This window comes from Melospiza melodia, chromosome 11 (genome assembly GCF_035770615.1).
Source record: "Melospiza melodia melodia isolate bMelMel2 chromosome 11, bMelMel2.pri, whole genome shotgun sequence".
In the NCBI taxonomy this organism is placed as follows: Eukaryota; Metazoa; Chordata; class Aves; order Passeriformes; family Passerellidae; genus Melospiza; species Melospiza melodia.
This window is the reverse complement of record NC_086204.1, coordinates 29365410-29386428: the sequence shown is the minus strand read 5'-3', so window position 1 is coordinate 29386428 and position 21019 is coordinate 29365410. Positions and strand designations below refer to the sequence as shown.

Genomic DNA, 21019 nt, shown 5'->3' with positions numbered 1-21019 from the left:
AAGTGCCTGGCATGGAACAGCAAAACCCTGTCCTTCAGCTGAGAGGGGAAGCTGTGCTTCAAGGATTAAATGCAGTGTAGCTTGGAGAGATGAGATTGCAGCCTGGCAGGCTGCAGTGTGCTGCTCCCAGGGGGAGTGCAGTTCCCAGCTCGTGTAGCACCACCATGTGTCCACAGCATAAAGCCACATGTCCTGTTCCTGGTCGTGCTGTCGCATGCCTAACGATGCTGCTGAGCCAGTTTGGAGTTGGACTGGGCTTCTAAACTGTTGTTGTGTTCCTGGGAGAGCAGTGAAGTGTCAGAGAGCAGTGTGAGCTCTCCAAGCATGATGAACGTGAAGCCTCTGTAAGTCTGTACTTGTAAAAAAACTGAGTTTTCCTTCCTGTCCTCTCAGGGGGTGCATTGGAATATCTTTGTGGTGTTGTCCAGTGATAAATATGCAAACTGTAACTGGGAGTTTCCTGGAAGTGGGAGAGCATTTTTGACTGGAAAATATGTAGGTCTGTTCCTAAATCAGGAAGTAATTTTATTTCTTTGTTTTCTCTGATCAGGTCAAGGGCAGAGATAGAACACGAAGCACTCATCGATGGGAATCTTGCAACAGAAGCCAACCTGATAATTTTGGATACTCTGGAGATAGTTGTACAGGTGAGGCTGATAAGAAAATGGAGATGTAATTGCATTGCAGTCACCTGGCCAGGCAGCACTTTGTTAAACAGAACTGCCTCAGTGCTGAGAGAATTGTTCAGCTGCAGCAGCAAGGGGGTGATGCCTCTCCAAATCCCAGCCTGGAACAATCTAGTTTTACATACCAATACCTTCCTTCAGTCTTGAAATTGAGAATTTAAAGATTCTCCTTTCCTTGTAGTATAAGAAATAGTTATTCATGAATGAACTGTAAAAATCTCCAAATCTTTCCCTATCCCAAGCAGTTCCTCCACTTCTTCCCAAACCTGCCTCAAATCACTGAGATCCAGGTCAGCCTCCTGGACCTGTACTCACTTTGTCCCCTGATTTCTGTACAGATGAGCCTGGGCACAGGCTGGGAGCAGGCAGGACCATGCTTCCCAAAGCCACCTTTGATCTGCAGAGAGACCCAGGAATCCCAGGGATTGAATTTGTGCCTGAATAACCCAGCTAGAGCCCACCTATGGGCTTTCCCTCCAGCAGAACAATGTCCCCAGAAGTCAGAGCCTCGCTGGGGACAAAGAATCCCCATTCCACCTTCTTTATCCATGGATCAGGTGTTCCTCACCTGGGGGCTGCCTCAGAACGGGGCTGTTTGGCAGGCCCAGCTAAGTGGGTCATTTCCCCATGCAAAGGGCTTTTGGTCAGAGCTATTTGCTCTTTCCCACATGGACAGTCACACAGGAGGTTCATTTTTCTCGTGGAATCTTGGTTTCCATTCTTCTCATGGAGTTTTGGTTTCCCAGTTTTCTCATGGAATCTTGGCTTCCCATTTTCCTCATGGAGCCTGGGTTTCCCTGTTTCTCGTGGAGCCTTGGTTTCCATTTTCCTCATGATGCCTTGTTTTCCCTGTTTCTCATGGAGCCTTGGTTTCCTGTTTCTCATGGAGTCTTGGTTTCCCATTTTCCTCATGGAGCCTGGTTTCCCTTTGCAGACCGTGTCGGTGACGGAGTCCAAGGAGAGCATCCTCGGCGGGGTGCTCAAGGTGCTGCTGCACAGCATGGCCTGCAACCAAAGTGCCCTTTACCTCCAGCACTGCTTTGCCACACAGAGAGCTTTGGTCTCAAAGGTGAATCCCCTGTGTGGGCACAAATTCCCCCTGAGCAGCACTGAGGGAGGAAGGCGCTGTTCCTTCCTTTGTATGGGGCCACTTCCCCAAGCAATTACTATTTTGTGCAGTGTGAATTTTCTGGCAGCATAGCCTGGCCTGGTTTTCATGGGCAGTACCTGCATTTCTGCATTTTGGGCTTCTCTGCACCAAAAAGTGCAGCTCACACACCATGGATGGGATTTGGGTTCCTGCTGGCTGGCACTGAGTGGGAAGAGGGGAGCTCAAGGCACAGGTGGGGTTTAAGATGGACAAATCTCACTTTAAATGGATTTGTTTCCCAGTTTCTGTAGGTGTGTGGGGAGAAGCTCAGAGTTTTAAGCCTGAGATTTTGGGAGTGATGTAAATGAGTGTGAGGGTGTAGATGTGGGAGCAAGTTGGAGGGGAGGGTAAAATGAGTTGCCTTCCAGTGCTGCCAGTTTTGTAAAGTGATTGAAATGAGCATCATTCCCCCAGACAGAGGGTTTGGGCTCCCTCTCATTGCAGTGCACCCTCACTGCTGCCTGTTTGTCTGAGTGCTCCTTCCTGCCTGCTCCAATTTCCTCCCCTGCTGTTTTCCAGTTCCCTGAGCTGCTGTTTGAGGAGGAGACAGAGCAGTGTGCAGACCTGTGCCTGAGGCTCCTGAGGCACTGCAGCAGCAGCATTGGCCCCATCAGGTCCCACGCCAGTGCCTCCCTGTACCTCCTCATGAGGCAGAACTTCGAGATCGGGAACGTGAGTCCTACTGCTCTCCCTGGGTTATTGCAGACAGTGGGGTTGGGGCTGCTGGCTGTGGGTGCAGTCCCCCACAGAAATGGGGGGCACCCTGCTTCTGGCTAGGGGCTGTGAGGGGATTGACAGCACAGATAAGGGATTCCAGATTTTAAGGCTTGACCAAACCAAAACCATCCGGGATCAAGGATGTTTCATGAGAGCGTCATCCTGTTCAGGGTGTGTGAGAGGAGACCATGTGCAAACAGACAACATTAATATTTTTGCAGGAGAGCCTTTATCTGGAATTAAATAATCATCAGATTATGACATTTGGCAGCACCAGGTTTATTCTAATCAGTGCTCTGAGACAGCCTTTCTTGCAAAACTTCAGTTTTCTTTCTCTGTCATGTCAGGAGGAGGGTGCCATGACCAAAGCACTGTCTCCAGGCTGCTGAAATACCATAACAACATCTATATTGCAGAATTTTGCCAGAGTGAAGATGCAGGTGACCATGTCCCTGTCATCCCTGGTGGGGACATCCCAGAACTTTAATGAAGAATTCCTGCGGCGTTCCCTCAAGACTATTCTGACATATGCTGAGGAGGATCTGGAACTTAGGGAGACAACATTTCCTGACCAGGTAAAAGACAGAAACTACAGGACAAGCAATGAGTAATTCATTAACAGGCTGTGCCTAAACCTCCATCTAGAACTGGAATTTGCAGGCATTCCCTGGAAAGGGTTTGGGTTTTGTTTTTTTAATCTTCTAATCACATAAAACTCAGGTCTTTGATTAGTTCTGACAAGATGCAAAGATTCAGAATGCCTGTGTTCCTCACATAACAATGTGTAGCTCAATTCCCATGCCTGTTCTTTACAACAGCTTATTTTTCACAGGTCCAGGATTTAGTGTTCAACCTCCATATGATCCTGTCAGACACAGTTAAAATGAAGGAGCACCAGGAAGATCCAGAAATGCTGATTGACCTGATGTACAGGTAGAGTTGGCACTGTAGGGACAGGAGATGTCAGTGCTCCTCGTGGGTTTGGGCTCAGATGCTGCACATTTGGGCACTTACAGGACTTCATTGTGGAGCAGGTTGGGTCTCACTGCTCACACACCAATCTATGCCTGTCTGCTGTGTTTGAGTGTGGTGCTGAGAGGTTTTGTTTGGCATTTGGGCAGCTTATCTTGGATAAAAGTAGTTTTCATTCCCCAGCCATCCCTGGAAATCTCATCTTCCACCTGAGTAGGGAACTCTCCCTGCTTGCTTCAGGGAAAGCTTGGGGGTCTTCCAGCACCTGCTTCCCCAGAAGGCTTTTTGGTGGTACATACAATGGTGTCCATATGCAAAAGATATTCCAGAGCCAAGTTAGGCTCCCAAGTGCCAAATTCCATGGTGCTGTCTGCACAAATGGCCCTGAGGGCTTCTGAGTGGCCAGCAGAGGTTTTATTGTAGGGAGCCAGGCAGGTGTGCTCTGATTGTGCCACACCTTTAATTGCCACCAGTCTCAGGTGAAACATGGGCTTTGGTCAGGAGCTTCAGCATCACCCACTGCTCACCCACCACTACCTGGCTCAGAAATCTGTGGTTCAGGGTGACTTTCCATGTCAACAGCTTCTTGTCTCAGGGATTTCCAGACAGCACCAAGGGGGTTGGTGTTTAAGCAGAAGTGACTAAACACAGTGTGAAAAAGCCACGCTGAAGGGCTGTGCTGGTTCAGAAGGAAAGGACATGGAAGCACAGAGGTTTTGTCTCCCTTCAGGATTGCCAAGGGCTACCAGAATTCCCCTGACCTGAGGCTGACGTGGCTGCAGAACATGGCAGGGAAACATTCCGAGAGGAGCAACCACGCCGAGTCTGCCCAGTGCCTGGTGCACTCTGCAGCCCTGGTGGCCGAGTACCTGAGCATGCTGGAGGACAGGAAGTACCTCCCTGTGGGCTGTGTGACATTCCAGGTGGGCATCATCCTCCCTAAGGGGTGTTTGGGCTTTGCTGCTGAGCTACAAAGTGTTTCCATGTGCTGGCAGTTCTGTGCCTACATCCTCAAACCGTGCTCGCTGTTTGTTGCATGAATGAGGTGCTGCTCTGAGGAAATGTGTTTTATACAGATCCTCTACAAAAATAGATGTATTTTATATATGCACTACAAAAATAGCAATATTTTACATATATACTCTACAAAAATAGATATATTTTATATATACACTACAAAAATAGTAATATTTTACATATATACTCTATAAAAATAGAAAGCCATATTTTACATATATACTCCACAAAAATAGAAAGCCATATTTTACGTATATACTCCACAAATATAGAAAGCTATATTTTATATATACATGTATATACTCTACAAAAATAGAAAGCCACCTCTACAGAAATTCTAGGATCTGACTGCAAATCAGTTGCCTTTCAAAGTATTGAAAGTGTTGAGTGTTGTTTGAATTGAGTAAATATATTTTTATCTCTTGTATCTCCCCAGAACATATCTTCCAATGTTTTGGAAGAGTCAGCAGTTTCTGATGATGTTGTGTCCCCAGATGAAGAAGGAATCTGTTCTGGGAAGTATTTTACAGAAGCTGGTCTGGTGGGATTGCTGGAACAGGCTGCAGCATCTTTCTCCATGGTAGAAGACTTTCATTTCTTTACCTCCCTTCTCCAGTAACCTCACACTGCTGGGCAGTAGGAAGAAAAATGTTTTCTCTCTGAGTGTATAATTCTATTGTAAATGCTTAATTTGCACAGAACAATTGGAGTTTTAATTGTTTAAGACAGCTTGGTGCCCTCTGGAGTAAACTAAGGAAAAGGAATTAATTAATTCCCATGACACAACATGAAGTGTCATTCAGTGGGGTTAAGCACAAGTAGCAATAAATCCAGAGCAAAACCCTGCTCAGCCCCTTTGTGCAGTGACTGCCCATGATGGGCTGGACCCTCTCCATGAGAGAGATCCTGAGGATATTCCCAAGTCCATCTCTTCTGGGGTGCCAGAAGTGGTGCAGAAGTCACACAGGCTGGAGATGTACTGAACAGAAAAAGCTGAAGTGTGCACTTCAGCTTTTCCATATTTAATGCCCATAGGTTTGGTTAGGATCCTGTTCAGGTTGTCTTGCTCTTGTGCCTGTGTCCATCCAAAATATCCCAGGGTTGGTTATGTTAATGATCCTGATTACTGGCAGCAAGGTGTAATGCACCAGGCTCTTGATTTCAGGGGTAACTGGGGATTTTATTCCATTCATCTCTGGGTACATCTCAAAAAATGATGTGATTATCCCACAGTGGAGTCTCAGCCACCTTTTCATTTTGCAGTTTTATCATTTAAATGCTGTGTGTGTAATTCTGGCTGTTGAATTGATGGAGCAATCTGATGGGCCTTATTTTTGTAGGCTGGCATGTATGAAGCAGTTAATGAGGTTTACAAAGTCCTTATTCCTATTCATGAAGCCAACAGAGATGCCAAGAAGTTGTCTGCTATTCATGGTAAACTGCAGGAGGCATTCAGCAAGATTGTTCACCAGGTAATGGTTTGAATTTTCAGCTGCAGAGTGAATTGTGAAGAAACTTCAAATGCTCAGTGCAAGGAAAATGAAAAGCCATTATTCTCAGATTCCAGAGAATTGTCAAATGATGATCCACAGTAAATACAAGGATCATTAACAGTTTTTTTTTTCCTGGAATTTAATATGAGAGAACATCACAAACCAAGATTTGTTGTAACTTCAGAACTATCCAAGACTTTAAAATTCCAGTTTACCCCTTCAGATGTTCTTTTAAACTGTGTTTTGCATGCTGGGAAAACCCACTGTACCTTGCCTTTAGCCTGGTAGGTAACATCCAGAAATGCTGGGGGGTTTATTTGTTTGTTCATGTGGTGGTTAAAGAATTGAAGGAACCTTTCCAAACTTGGATGGTGCAAAAGCCACCAGCTTAATTAAGGGCTGTAGGGCCTGGCTGTGCTGGGCCAGAGGAGGCTGCTTTGGCTGCATGATGACTTAGAACCATTGAAACCATTGCAGGCTTATTGCTGGTCATGTTTTGGCCTTTGAAACTCTTTTTTTTTGGTTTCTGTGACATGCCCTTTTTACTTTTTATCACACAGAGTACTGGCTGGGAGGTAGGTAACTCCATCTTAGTTAGCAAAGAACACTAATTGAGTTTCCAGATGACTCACGCCAACGCTTGCCCACATGTGCTAGCTGTGGGTGTTTCTGTTGCTGTCTGCTGTTTAAAACAATTCATTAACCAAAGAAATCCCAATAAACCGTGGTTGTAGTAGGAATTTCTTCATAAGCAGCTGTAGGTAGTGCATGGATGCTGACGTGTTCCACTAATGAGGTTCTTTGGTGAATGAGCCACTGTATCATCACTAGTTTGTTTTTATAATTTGTTTATATTTCTTTCCATCAGCATTGACACAGAAAATCATCCCTCCATACCATATTTTCTTTCACCCCACCCACAGGGGTCGATTTAAGCACCAATGCTCAGAGGTACCAAACACAAACCTGGTTTGCTGCAGGTGCACCTTTGATCTCAGAGGAGAAACTGCTTCCTTCTGTTCTCACTCAATTTATGTAGGGGTTTATCTGGCAGTAAAAGGGCTCAGTTGTGTTAACTGGGGCCAGTTTTGCTGCCTGGGTTTTTGAGGAGGCTGTGTGCTCACAGTTCTGCAACACACACCTCGAGAGCCACGCTTTTGGGTTAAAAATGGACAAAGCAATTGAATGATCTGCAGGGCCACTTTGACTCCAGCCCCAGTCCAGCTGGCACAGGGGGTGCATGAGCATGGAGAAGTCTCAGAAAGCACTAAAAAGCTCTGTGAATATGATGTTCTTTGTTTAGGTTTCATCTTTCCAGTTTATTTTTGCTTTCCTATGGATCAGGCAGCTCATTTTGAGCCACCTCCCTCCAGGTTTCCACCACACATTTACTGAACCGAGGCTGAGACAAAAAAACCTTTGGTGTTGTGGGACATAATTAAGGCTGGTGATGTCTGAATGTCAGCTTCAATTCCAGCCTGGCAAAAAATGGAAATTGAGCAGCTTAAAATAAACCCTGACACTTCAGGGCTGGCCCTGGAAATCATCCCCTTGTGCCCATGGAAGGTCCAGGCAGACACAGCCCAACAGAGAACCTGTGCTAGGTGTGGAAATGATGTAAATGTGTTCAACAAGGCCTGTGAGCATCTGTTTTATTATTCTGCCCCTAAATCGACCCCTGGAGAGACTCCTGCCATTGGTTATGATTCTAACACCACTTGGTCATGTTTTACTGCATGGTAAAAGACACCGTGGGTTCAGCTCTCGTCTGTCATCGTGCTCCTTCATTGCCACACTTTTTCTGACCTTTGTGCTTTGTAGCTTTCAGGTTTGTTGCATGTTTTGCCCTTTTTTCCCCTCCCCTTATTTTAAATATTTTAATGGATGCTTGCCCCCCCCACTTTTTTTTTTAATTTAAAATTTATTTGCTGCCAATTTGCTGCTTGTTTGTTTTATGGAATTTCCCTAATTAAATACTTTCTGTTTTCTCCTCTATCGCCCTGGTTGCTGACCCTCCTCCCCACTCTTACTATTGTCTGTTGTGGTAAGTTCCTACTTGTGGAATTTTTTTTCCCTTTCTCTGCCCCTTTTCCCCCACCACCCCTGTTTGTTTTTGGTTTGGTTTTTTTTTGTTTTACACTGTGGAACCCCCAATTTCATTTTAGCAAAGAGCTATGCCAACAGCAGCACCCCCCTCATGGCACAAGGAATGTGGTGTTGCCAACTACAAGCATTGCAGTGTCCTGGGGCTGGCACCAGAGCATTCCTGAGCTCTCCTTAAACACACCAGCTGATGGGCTTTGTGTGCTTATTCATGGAATAAATGTTGAATTCATTCTATTTGTTTGTTTTCCAATTAGGAAAATTAAGAAAAAATCTTTTCATGCTGTGCCATGAGAATTTAAAAACTCTTTTTAAGCTATACATGGAGAGGTTGCCAGTGGATAATAGGGCTCCATGAGCTGATTCTTTCCCAGAAAATCAATATTGGAAGACTTGGGGTAGTTGGCAACACTGCAAAGGGCCTTGGGTTAAAATTCAGCAGGAAAATAACAGTACTGAGTTTGGTAAAGATGGGTTGGATTCTGCATTTTGAAGGAGTTGCTTTTGTTCCTGCACCCTTCAGGCAGCAGCTGCTGTCCTGGAGGAGGAAGCAGTGATCCCTCTTGCATCTGATTTATCTTTAATTTCCCCCCAAATCTTGTTGGCAAAGCTTTTTGTGTGCGTGCAAGAGATAACCCCAAAACTTTATTCCCAGCAATTTGGAAAGGTATTTACCATGCATAATAACAAATCATGAACCTTCATAAGTCATGGTGGCTGTTACCTGCTCTGCCAGTTGTGTGATGGCTATTCAGTGTTCACCTTCATTCTCTTCTCCTCCCAAAATCCTATTATTTTTTGATAAAATAATAGGAGATATGATGCTTTTAATAATTCCTCCCTCATATCTGCATTTTTAGCTCTTGCCAGAAACAAGACCACAGAGCATTTAATGATTTGTTCAGTTTTCCCTGCTGTGGCTGGGAAGTGGTTTGGTGTTGGCTGAGTTTGAGATGCCAGTGCAGAGCCATCCCCTGTCCCCAGTGCCAGGCATGGAGCTGATCCCAGGGAAGTGGCAGCTCCTGAACATCCCTGGCAGGCCTGGAGTGGTCTGGAAGTGTTCCCCCAAAGGGATTTGCTCCATTCCCTTGTCTCCAGGCACAGATTCCCAGCCCCAACATCAGGGGCTCCTCACTGCTGCCTCTGGGGTCCCTCTAACTGGGATCCAGCATCTGGATTGACCAGGGAGAGCCAGAGCAGCAGGGGATGAGCTGGGAGCTGACCTCACACGGGGACAGGGAATCTCACCAGGCTTCCCTGGGGCTCCCCAGTGCCCCAAAACTCTGATTTTATGCATTTAGTAAATGCCAGCAGGACTGCTCAGGGATTTATGCTGATCAACAGGCAGCATTCTCTTCCTCCCTCATCATTTTTACCCTGCCTGTAACAAGGAGCTGCCTGGGCAGGTGTCCATGGCAAAAACTCACTTGTAGGGATCTGGTTGTGCAAATGCTTCCCACCCTGGAAACCCCTGGCCCAGGAGGGAGGAAAAAGCTCATGAATTAGAAATCAGTGTGTCCTCAACCACCCAGTGCCAGGGCTGGGGCAGGATCCCACAAACTTTGGCTCTGGGGAGCTGTGGCAGCTCCCCCAGGCAGACACAGAGTCATGGAATGGTTTGGGTTGGAAAGGACCTTAAAGGGATCAGGTTCCAACCCCACCTTGGGAAGGACTTTAAGAAAGGAGCCCTGGAGTCAGAGCCTTCTGTCTGTGACAGTGAGGTGGAAGCTGGAAATGCTGAATATTGAGGGATTTTAGTGTGGATAATGTTACCCAAAACTGTGATTTTGAAAAGGTAGTGATGAGGAAAAAAGGGTTCAGTAGCTCAGTCCTGCATGGATCCAGAGGGATGGGCACTGCCCAAAGGCAGGGAGTCCAGGGAAATGGCAACCTCCAGTGAAACAGCAGCAGCTCTGCAGCTGGAGTTCCCACCCTGGGAGTGGTGCTGGACTCCTGGGTGTGCTGAGAGCCCTGGGGTTTCAGTGGGGCCGGAGAAGAGCCCCTCTCTGCAGCAGGATTCCCAGAGGGACAGGCTCTAGAGCAGGGCCCAGGGAGCCTGGGCACAACCAGGTGTTGCTTTTTTGGGATGAGTGAGGGCTGCTCCTCACCCCAGGTGCCTCCAGGAGGGCAGAGCTCAGCTCTGAAGTGGAAGTTTTTGGCCCTCGGGCACCTCCAGGGGAGTGCTCCAGAGTTTCCTCCAGCCAGAAGTGGCTATGCCAGTGATTTTTGCAGTCTGGAGTTTGCCTGAAGGGTTTTTTTATTTTAGTTTGGCTTATTTGTCCTCTTTGCCTTCCATAGATCGTGTTCACCATCACTCCAAGAGATCAGTTTTGCCATAGCAAAGTACTAAAATAAAACCTGGCAGCCAGGACACCTGTAAGGGCTGTTTGAAACCAAACCCTAACCCAGCTCAGGGACCCTGAGTGTCCTTTACTGCATCACATTTGTCACGAGAGTAAAGGTGAACATTTTGGAGTTTCTTGCTGAAAGGCACCCCTGGTTTGTGCATGCAGCGTGAGTTCTTTAACACAAGCAAGGTGTGTTTAATTTTTAAAGCATTTTTCTCCTCTCTCTCTCTCTCTCTTTTAATCAGATTCTCTCCGTTGCCTTTCCAGCAAAAAATCTTTCTTGTTTCTCTCCTTTTGTTGCGTTTCGGGGCCAAATTCACCACTGGCTCCCCTGGAAGCAGGTACATGGCACAGGATTGCATCTGCTTTCACCAGGAGTGACTTTGGCCCTCTCTCCTAGGCAGTTCCTAGAGAGTGTAACACTCCCAGCTGGAATGCTGGTTCAAGAGCACTTGTGTGTGTGTGTGAGTGAACTGGACATTGACTTGGGCCCAACCCTGCAATTCCTGGAGGGTGGATTTGGGGGGAATCCATGCTGGGTGATTCCAGGGGTGTCTGACCCTGCACAGCCTTTGGAGAGCCTCAGATAATGATCCCAACAAAGGGATTTGCCTTTGGCTGCCTCTCAGAGACATCTAATGTTTCTTAAGCTGAAAGAGCATAGATTTAGATGGGATATTGGGATGGAATTGTTCCCTGTGAGGGTGGTGAGTCTCCAGTTCCCAGAGCAGCTGTGGCTGCCCCTGGATCCCTGGAAATGTCCCAGGCCAGGCTGGACAGGGCTTGGAGCACCTGGGACAGTGGAAGGTGTCCCTGCCATGGCAGGGGTGGCACTGGATGGGCTTTGAGGTCCCTCCCAACCCAAACCATTCCATAATTCCATGCTGGCACCTCCAGGCTCCTCCTGGGCTGGGAGAAGTCATTGCAGGGTTGGGCCAATGGTCGTAACTGATCCATAGAATTCCATGTTAGTTTATAATTCCATTGTGGTGTTTGCTGCTAAATGCATCCATGCTGAGTTTCAGGTGTGTTTATTTTTCTTTCTCTTCTTTCTTTCTAATTTTTTTCCCCTGTTTTTGAATTTCTTTTCATTTTTTTGCGTAAATTCAGGAGCCTGTCTGCAGCCGTCCTTGGGAGTGTGTGTGTCTCCACCCTGAAATAACCTCTTGTTTCTCCATGCCTAGGATGGAAAGAGGATGTTTGGCACCTACTTCCGAGTTGGTTTTTATGGCACCAAGTTTGGAGACCTGGATGAGCAAGAGTTTGTTTACAAGGAGCCTGCAATAACCAAGCTGGCTGAAATCTCCCATCGGCTGGAGGTGAGAGGGTCTCACTGGAGGTTTAACTGCTTCCCATCAGTTATTGCACAGGAACAGCCCCTCAGAAAAGCAGTTTGGGTGTCTGAGAGCTGGGGCTGGTGTCCCCTGCCCTCCTGCTGGTGCCACCAGCAGCAATTCCCTGATCAGAGGCTCTCCCTGGAAATTTGTGGTGTTCCCATTATCTTTCTCCTCCAGCAGGGTCTTCCCAAGGCATAGACTGAGTCTTTGTTAGTCTCTTCTTTATCTTCTGGTTTCTCTAAGATGTCCTTGTGGTCCCTAAGTTCTGCATTCCAGATGTCCAACCTCAACAGTCCATCTCTCTCTCCCAGGCTTTGTTCACTGAAGCACAGCAGAGTTGGTTTAACAAAACTTAAAGCTCCATTAATTTTCCCAGGCTGTGCTCCCACAAAAGTAGGTTGTGACAATGTTGCTAAATGCTGGCTAAGAGTAATTTAGGAATATCACAGTATTTATAAATTATATACATATGTAGGTTATGATTAAAACAGTTAATTTAAATGTTGATTAAAATAAATAACTGAAATTCAGACATTCTGTTTCCAACACCAGTGGATCCCAAAGTGACCCATTTAAGTTGCACACAGACACAAAACAAACCCAAATGCCTTGTTCAGAACCAGGCACTGTTGGAAAGCTCTCCTGCTTTCCAGGGCTTATTTTTTCCCTTTGCCTCTGGAATGCGACTGTTGGAATTCTCCTGGGTTCAGCAGATCACATTCTGCCAAATGCATGTGGAGCTTCACCTCCCCTGAACGTGCCATCAGGGCTGCATTTGATGTTTTTTCCTTTCTCCTTGGTTGTAGGGGTTTTATGGAGAACGGTTTGGGGAAGATGTGCTGGAGGTGATCAAGGACTCAAACCCTGTGGATAAATGTAAACTTGATCCCAACAAGGTAAGGGCACATGTGAAGTAGAACAGGTCCTGAATGGGTGAAAATGCAGTGGGAAAAATTCTGCCCTGAATTTCACTATGTGGGCAACAAAACCCATGTTCTGAGCATCTTGTGGCTGCTTGGGATGAGAGTTTGGGAAAATAATTCCAGCAAGGGATGCAGGATTGGCCATTCCCTTCCCTGGCCTGGTAGAGGTGGGTGGGAAGGGAGGAGGTGAAAGGACAGAGGCTGTGCTGGCCTTGCTCTGCTGGGTGCAAGGCAGGAGGGGCTGGGCCATTCCCTGCAGCATTTTGTCACCTTTGTGCCACGTCCTCTGAGAGTAGCAGAAAGAGCAGGAGCAGGCCTGGGAAACAGGGCAGGGCATGACCTGCAAGGAAGGGTTTAGATTGGGTATTGGGGAGAAATTCATTGTGAGGTGGTGGACATCCAGAGAAACTGTGGCTGCCCCTGGATCCCTGGAAATGTCCAAGGCCAGGTTGGAGCCCCCTGGTTTAGGGGAAGGTGTCCCTGCCTGTGGATCCCTGGAAGTGCTGGAGCAGGTTGGAGCCACCTGGTTTAGGGGAAGGTGTCCCTGCCTGTGCTAGGGGTGGGCTGGATGGGCTTTAAGCTCCCTCCCACACAAGGCATTGCATGATTCCATGATGTGAGAGGCAGGAGAAGGGAAGGACAGCGAGCTGTGCTTTACCCAGCCCACAAACCCGTGGCAGCACCTCAGTCCCTCCGGTGTGAGCGGGATTGTTGAAGGCAAAGCCCAGCCCCAGTTGGTGCAGTGGTGGTGTTGGGAGGACACAGCTCCAGCTGAGGAGCACATTCCCTGCTGCAGGCCTACATCCAGATCACCTATGTGGAGCCCTACTTTGACACGTACGAGATGAAGGACAGGATCACCTACTTTGACAAGAACTACAACCTGCGGCGCTTCATGTACTGCACGCCCTTCACGCTGGACGGGCGCGCCCACGGCGACCTGCACGAGCAGTTCAAGCGCAAGACCATCCTCACCACCTCCCACGCCTTCCCCTACATCAAAACCAGGATCAACGTCATCCACAAGGAGGAGGTGAGCCTGGGGATGGGGGGAATGGGGCCTGGTGGTGCAGGAGGCTCCTTCAGCTCCATTCCAGGAATGTTCCTCACTCGGGGTCACCACATGTGGTGGTGTTCACAGGAGTCCCAGGATGAGGGAAGAGATGAGAAGCTTGACTCTGTGTTTCAGAAGGTTGATTTATTATTTTATCATATATATTATATTAAAAGAAAATTATATACTAAAAGAATAGAAGAAAAGATTTCATCTTTTATTTAAAGCAAAGGAATGGAATGATACTAAAACCTTGTACTGTTTACAGCTTCAAGACAGGTGGCTGTCATTGGTCATCAAGTAAAAACAATTTCACATGCTGGGTAAACAATTTTTTAAATCACATTCTAAATCAGCAAAACATGGAGAAGCTGAAGCTTCTCAGCTTCTCAGGAGAAAAGATCTTAACAAAAAAAAATTTCATGAAATATGTTCGTGACAGCTTTGGAGTTCCTAGGGAATTCTCCCTGTTGCCATTTGACCCAAAGTAAGCCCAGACTGATTGAGGGATGTGTTTGCCCCACCACCTCCACACCTGGTATAAGGAGGGGTGTTTGGAAAGCTCTGCAGGCTAGGCTGGGTTGGTGCAGCCTGGTCTAAGTTTTATAAATTATGAGTTTTATAGTATTTTAATAAATTAAAAATGGAGTTGTATTTTTTTAATAAAGTTTTTTAAGGATAAATTGTTTTATTAAAAATTACATTTAAGTTATTTTTATTTTTAATTTAATAATTAATTATTTGCAGTTTCTAATGTGGATTTTTTATTTAATTATATAATAGTATTTAACTTTATGAAGAAGGTGAAGAAGAAGGATTAGCTTTTGTTTTATATATATTATTTATATATATAACAAAATTTGTATATATAGTTTCATATATATTATTGTATGTTAAATTTTTTAATTCTAAGTTTTTTATTATGGGATTATTTAAATTATATATTAATAATCTTAGTTTTATTATTTAATTTTGTAAGCTTTCTTTATGGTGTTAGGTCAAATGTGTTAGGTCAGTGTTCTCTTGGGGGTTAGTGTCTGTCAGCACAGAAAGTCTGAATTTCTCAGTAAGCAGGGTTCCAACACCACCCCACTGTGGCCTGGGTGTTGCTGGAGGTCTGTGCCTGGTTGCCAAGCTCAGCAATAACAAAAATCCTCTTCTGGCTCCTTGCTTAGATCATTCTGACCCCCATCGAGGTCGCCATCGAGGACATGCAGAAGAAAACCCAGGAACTGGCTTTTGCCACCCACCAGGACCCTGCAGACCCCAAGATGCTGCAGATGGTGCTGCAGGGATCAGTAGGTACCACAGTGAATCAGGTGAGGATCACTGTCCCAGCTGGGCTCTGCAGTGCACAGCCCTTGTTTCTCAATCCCCTGGAATTTGTGCAGTCTGTGGGATGTGTTTAGGGTCACTTAGGGTAGGGCTAGGCCAGCTGTTCCCAGGGATTTTGTATTTGAGTAAGAGTCTTGAAAATGTGAAATTCCTCCCTCAGTTACTGCTCCTCCCTGGCACTTGCAGATGTTTCTGCTTGCTCCTCTTCCCTGAACTTTCCCTTTGTTAGCCAGGCTCTGCAGGATTGTGTCCTGCTGTGCATTCTCAACAAAATGGAAAGCAGTGGAGAAAAACTGAGGAAAAGCTAAAGGAGCCTGAGTACAGCACAGTGCACAAGCTGGAAAAAAGTCAGCTGGAGTTCTGAGGGCTGGGTTGAGTTTGTGGTGCTGGCAAACACTCCCTGGCTTCCATCTGCATTGTTTAAACTTTGCCTCAGTTGTGAGTGGAGCAAACTTTGTCAGGACTCCTTATAAAGGAAAACAAATGGAGAATCTGTGCAGTTTCTCACACTGTTTTCCAAAAGCAGAGTTTTAAATAAAACAAAGCAAGGCCCAAAGGCGACTCAGTTGTCACTGAGGTTGGTGATTTACACCAGATTTCCCAGCTGCAGCTCTTCAGGATGCTTTGTGTAAGGAAATGTTGTGTTTTGGGGATGTCTTCTATGTGGCTGAACTTTCTCCAGTGATTGGATGTGACAGACAGTTCCCAGAAGCTCACTGTGCCCCTTCTCTCCTAAAGGGACCATTAGAAGTTGCACAGGTTTTCTTGTCTGAAATCCCCAACGATCCAAAGCTCTTCAGACACCACAACAAACTCCGTCTCTGCTTCAAGGACTTCACCAAAAGGTAAGGAAAGGGTCCCCAGGGCACTGCCAGGTGCAGAGGCTGCTGCTGCCACCCCAGCAGGGCCAGTGCAGTGACCCAGGGCTGTCCTGCTGTCCCTCCAGCTCCCAGCTTCCATGTGCTGCTCCTTCCTCTCCTGCCAGCCCTTCCCTGGTGGTGCTGCTGCTTCCTGGCTTCGTGGCCTTGCAGGGAGGAATTGATCAGGGGGGAATTGACCCCAGCTCAGCTGTGAAATGTCCCAGAAAAATCACAACAGGCCAGAGCTCCCAGCCTGGCAGGGTCAGGTGGAACTGCTGCACTGGCCAGGAGATGAAATTTCCTTCTGAAGTGAATTTCTCCGAGCAGAGTGGAGGGATGCTGGCACAATTCCCTGGAGAAATGTGCTGGCTGCTCTACTTTCCTTGAGTCATGCAAACTGCAGCATCTTTTACAGCACCAAGAAATTTTTAAAACCACCAAAATAATTGAAATGAAAAAGCTGTGAGCAAATAGATCCAGTGGAAGCATAGTTTTCCCTTGTGAAATAAATGGCTTTACTGATACAGTTGTTTTCCTACCCTTTATTTAAATTACATCTTTGCAAGCAGAAGAGTTCTAGATGAACATCCCAGACTGCTATTTGTTAATCTCCCCTGATTCTATCCATCTTTAAATCCTCTGGGACTGAAAGTGGCTCTGTGGAAATTAGCTTTTCATTTCTTTTCAGAGAGGATAAATGTAACTGGAGGGTAAATGACAATAAAGAAAGAGTTGTCACTCTGGAAATGGGAGATGTGACACCCTCTCCTTGCCCCCTGGACACCAGGTGGTTCAGCTGAGCCCTGATGACCAAAAGACAGGACAAAGGGTATTCCCTGTGATCCCAGAGGGACAGAGTGGCTGTGTTTGTGCTGTTGGATGGACAGACCTGCAGCCAGGGGCTGTGTCTGCGTGCCCAGCTCTCTCAGAGGGTTTGTGTTGCAGGTGTGAGGATGCCCTGAGGAAGAACAAGAGCCTGATCGGGCCGGACCAGAAGGAATATCAGCGCGAGCTGGAGCGCAACTACCACCGCCTCAAGGAGGCCCTGCAGCCCCTGATCAACAGGAAGATCCCACAGCTCTACAAGGCAGTGCTGCCTGTCACGTGCCACAGGTGCATATTTGGGTTCCTCTCGGGGCACAGGGTGTGAAACTGAGGGCTCTGAGCTTCCCTGGATCCTGCACCATCCGTTTGTTTTCAATCCTGGCTCTCCTGGCTGAGCCCGTCCCTGTTCCCTTCTGTCCCTCTTGAGAGCACATTCCCTTCCCAGCAGCTGTGGTAGGTGGTGTTTGCAATGCTCCTTTTGTTCCTCAGCTAGGACAGTCGGTTTTTTGTTTGTTTCCATCCTGCATCCCATTCCTTTTAGATGCAAAACCACCCTCAGCATGGCAGGACTTTATTCCCAATGAAAATGGGATCAGGTGCTCCAGTGGGGGGGAAATTGTTGCTGGAAGACCAGGAAGCTGGAGATTGGGTTTGTGTGAGACAGGGACATAAAAATCCCAGTGGGAATCACAGGATCACAGAAGGGTTTGGGTTGGAAAGATCTTAAACACCATCCAGTCCCACCCCTGCCAGAGCAGGCTGCTCCAACCTGATCTGGAACAATTCCAGGTTTGGGGTGGCCAAAACCTCCATGTGCAGCTCATGGATGAGCAGGGGGATTTGGGGTACAGCCACTTTCCAGCCAGGCTGTGGCTCCCAGAACAGGGCCAGGAGTGGTTCCCAGCAGGAATCTGGGATTTCTGTGGAGTTTCATGGCAGCAGGGCAAGGCTGGATGTTCCTGCAGCTGAATTTGGGGGGTTTCTGGCTGGGAGTGCTGCAGGAAGGTCCCTTCCCTCCCTGCCCAGCTTTGGGATGCTGCAGCTCTCCCCAGCTCTGTGTCCCAACTGTTCCCTGGCAAATTTTCCTGGCTGGCATGGTGGGAACAGCAGAGCTTCCCTCCCCACGCAACCAGGCACCCCACAAATGCTTTGGTTTGGTAATTATTGTCTGATCAGATAATCAGCCTAATACAGGCATATCCTGTAATATCCTGAAATGAAATATGAAATACGATATGAAATATCCTGAAAAACATAGAATATCCTGAGTTGGAAGGATCCCACAAGGATCAGAGTCCAACTCCAAGTATTCCTGGCAAATTCCACTCTAGGGATGTGTTTGAAGGATTTAAATAAGGTTTCAGTTGTGCAGGTGTTTGTGCTGCTTCTGTGTGTACACAGGAATTAAACTTTCTGTCAGTGCTCTGGATGATACAAACCCAAATCCTTGGAAAAGCAACGAGTTTTAATGCCAGTGGATTTAATTTTTGTTGTAACCAGCTCTAGGAAGTACTGGAAATCAATTCAGAGTCATTCATCTGGTGAGGCTTCTTATTTCACCATGGAAAATCTGAGCTCATCATTGTATTTTCTCTCCCTCAGAGACTCCTTCAGCAGGATGAGCCTTCGCAAAATGGAAATCTAAACGAGTTAAAAACCAAAATAATAAAAAAAGCACTTAAAAAATTAAGGTTTTGAAAAGAAAAAGAGCCTTGTTATCAGCGCTGGGAATCAAAGAAGTTTTATTGTGAAATAAAACTTGGACTTCATCCTGGACATCCCACACACCTCTTCCTCCATCAAAGTGTTCAGTGGCCAAAAAATCATTCTGAAATGTCAAATGTAGACTTCTCAATGTTAGAAAAGGAAAAAAGAAAACCATCATGGCAGTGGTATCCAGAGTACTGGTGATGAGCTGTAAACTTCCCTGTTTTTTAAGGCATTTTTATGACTCAAAGGTACACTAAACGCATTTACCTTTATTTATAGCATTACCTAATGTTAAATTTATTTTACTTTTAGTTCCTATATTTAATTTATATTAGGACCATACGCAAATGCATTTTGGAAGTTTTTAATGTAGTGATGATGCTGATGGTTATTTTGATGGTACTATTAAATATGTGAATGTTTACACTTTAATTCCCTGTGCATTGGACTTCAGGGCTCAGCATCCTTGGGGAAAAGGTTCAGAGCAAGGTAAGTCATGGTAACATTAATTAACAGAGTGCTGATTGTTTATTATCCCTGTTCTTTTGCTGCAAACAAAAAACCCCAATAATTCCACCTGCAGCCAGCAGCAGATGGAGGCACAGCTTGGTACCCCCTCACCTCCTTCAGGCCAGCAGGGGAGGTTTCAGCTTCACCTGTGTGTGCTCATGGACATCTCCACCAGCTGGGAGGTGCCAGCATCTCCTCACCCCTGGGATTAGCAGTGTCCATGCAACTAAACTCATTTTATGCAATTTTTTAATTATAGCCTTATTTAGGGCAAAAAAAACCTAAAATGGTATCACAGTTTAAAAGGATACAAAGCATTCTTTGCATTGCTGTTTAAGTTTTACAGAAGATACTTAGGAGTCTAACACTGCACTTGGAGGAAACATCAGATTTGGAGCTGAGTCCACAACTCCTAAATCTTGTCCTTAATAGTTTTCCTCTCTGTGGTGGATAAAGTCCCCTGGAAGAGGTGGTGTGTGATTAAACACATTTATTCTCTGTCCATAAATACCTAAATATGCATAAAAATCCAGATATACACACAAAACCTGAATTTTATATATATATATAGAGAGAGAGTATAAACATACTCTTTATATATATATATATATTTAAAATAGAAGGAAAAATGGGTTTATACATGAAGTTCCCCCTTCTGCAGCAGCACTGAAGTTTAGGGTGGGGAGGGTCTTTTTTTCCTTCTTGATAATTAATTTCTAGGTTATTGGAGACTTCTCCCATGCTCTGTTATCCCAGCAGCTGCACAGGGGGGTGCTTTGTGTGCCAGGCTCTGCAATGTTCCCTGGAACAGAATAATCCTGAATTTGTTGTGTCACACCTGCATGGAGTTCCCTGCAGAAGGAAAATTCCAAACTTTCCATGGATATTCCAAGGCTCTTGCAAAGCCCACGGGTGCTGACAAGGCCGTGGAGGTGCTACAGGAGTCAGGGAATCTCAGAATGGAAAATATGAAGGAAGAGGGAAGGGCTTTGGAAGAGATTTACAGGAAGAGGCATTAAAAATATTTACACAGTGCAGACAAATCCCAGGAGCCATCAAAGGATGAAACTTTAATTTACAGCAGTCCTGCTCCAGGACAGGAGTTACAAGCAACAAGTTCAGGGGGTGGCAAGTGGTGCTTGAGTGAACATCCCAAAAATCCACCCCCAGTCCCTTCTCCCTGTGCCAGAGGAGGGGTTTGCATTCAGCATCTTCCAGCTGAGGCTGTTTTCTCTTCAGCTGCCACAAAGAATCTCCTCCCAGGCTGTGCTGGGATGATGGAAGGCAGCTGGGTCCTCCTGACATCCTATTTTGGTGTAAATAATGGTATTTTGTTTCCTTGCAACATTCCTGATGCTGCAGTTGAGTGAAAAAGATCAAGTCTTGCACCAGGTGTGGAAAAATAAACTTTCATTTGCAGGCTGAAATTCAGCAAATCCTAAAAAATTGCATTCTGTAATGGGGTTGGGCTGCCCTTGCAAGGTAAGATCATTGATATTTTTGTAATGTAGCTTTTTCTTGGTTTAGACTCTGAAATTATTTATTATTATGGTGCAATGCTTTGGAAAAGGGAAGGTGTATTTTGTCATTGCAGATTTTTTTATGCTGCAAAATCAAGGCCTGTACAACAATCAGAGGTCAAACCTAACATGGACAATGCACTAAAAGAGATTTTTTCCTGAGTTACCTCCATGTTTATACAACATTATAATAAAAGACAGTAAAAATTAAGTATTGCAGAATTAACTAGGCAGAGGTTTTTAGGGGTCTTCCTGTAAATAAATTAATTTGTAGTGGAAAAAGGTGAAATATATCCAGGGCTTTGCAGTGACACTTGATGTCATTGCATCCACCCTGGGACAGACTGAACAATCCCCCTTTTTTGAGTCAGATTTGTTAAGATCTTAATTAACAGATTATAGGAGTCACCTTCAATTCTCTGACAGACAGTTTGGGATTTTCATCTCTACTATTTAGTG

The 21019-nt window shown here is 45.9% G+C and overlaps 1 protein-coding gene across 16 annotated transcripts in view; it reads left to right on the top strand.

The window, feature by feature from the left end:
• DOCK7 (dedicator of cytokinesis 7) overlaps window positions 1-18962 on the top strand; it is a 95547-nt gene extending 76585 nt beyond the window's left edge. For 5 of the 16 annotated variants that reach the window (XM_063166259.1, XM_063166253.1, XM_063166258.1 and 2 more), the window contains 16 exons: window positions 551-647; window positions 1621-1755; window positions 2356-2508; window positions 2970-3128; window positions 3386-3486; window positions 4256-4448; window positions 4979-5122; window positions 5883-6014; window positions 6596-6610; window positions 11680-11805; window positions 12630-12719; window positions 13543-13779; window positions 14976-15119; window positions 15874-15980; window positions 16941-17108; window positions 18423-18962. In XM_063166259.1, coding sequence (XP_063022329.1) covers window positions 551-647; window positions 1621-1755; window positions 2356-2508; window positions 2970-3128; window positions 3386-3486; window positions 4256-4448; window positions 4979-5122; window positions 5883-6014; window positions 6596-6610; window positions 11680-11805; window positions 12630-12719; window positions 13543-13779; window positions 14976-15119; window positions 15874-15980; window positions 16941-17108; window positions 18423-18465 — 2044 coding nt within the window. In that variant the 3' untranslated portion in view covers window positions 18466-18962. Of the gene's footprint in view, window positions 1-550; window positions 648-1620; window positions 1756-2355; window positions 2509-2969; window positions 3129-3385; window positions 3487-4255; window positions 4449-4978; window positions 5123-5882; window positions 6015-6595; window positions 6611-8084; window positions 10824-11670; window positions 11806-12629; window positions 12720-13542; window positions 13780-14975; window positions 15120-15873; window positions 15981-16940; window positions 17109-18422 lie in introns of those variants that run through there. The other 11 variants (XM_063166255.1, XM_063166252.1, XM_063166251.1 and 8 more) reach the window with 4 other exon arrangements.
• Window positions 18963-21019: the final 2057 nt, after the last annotated feature.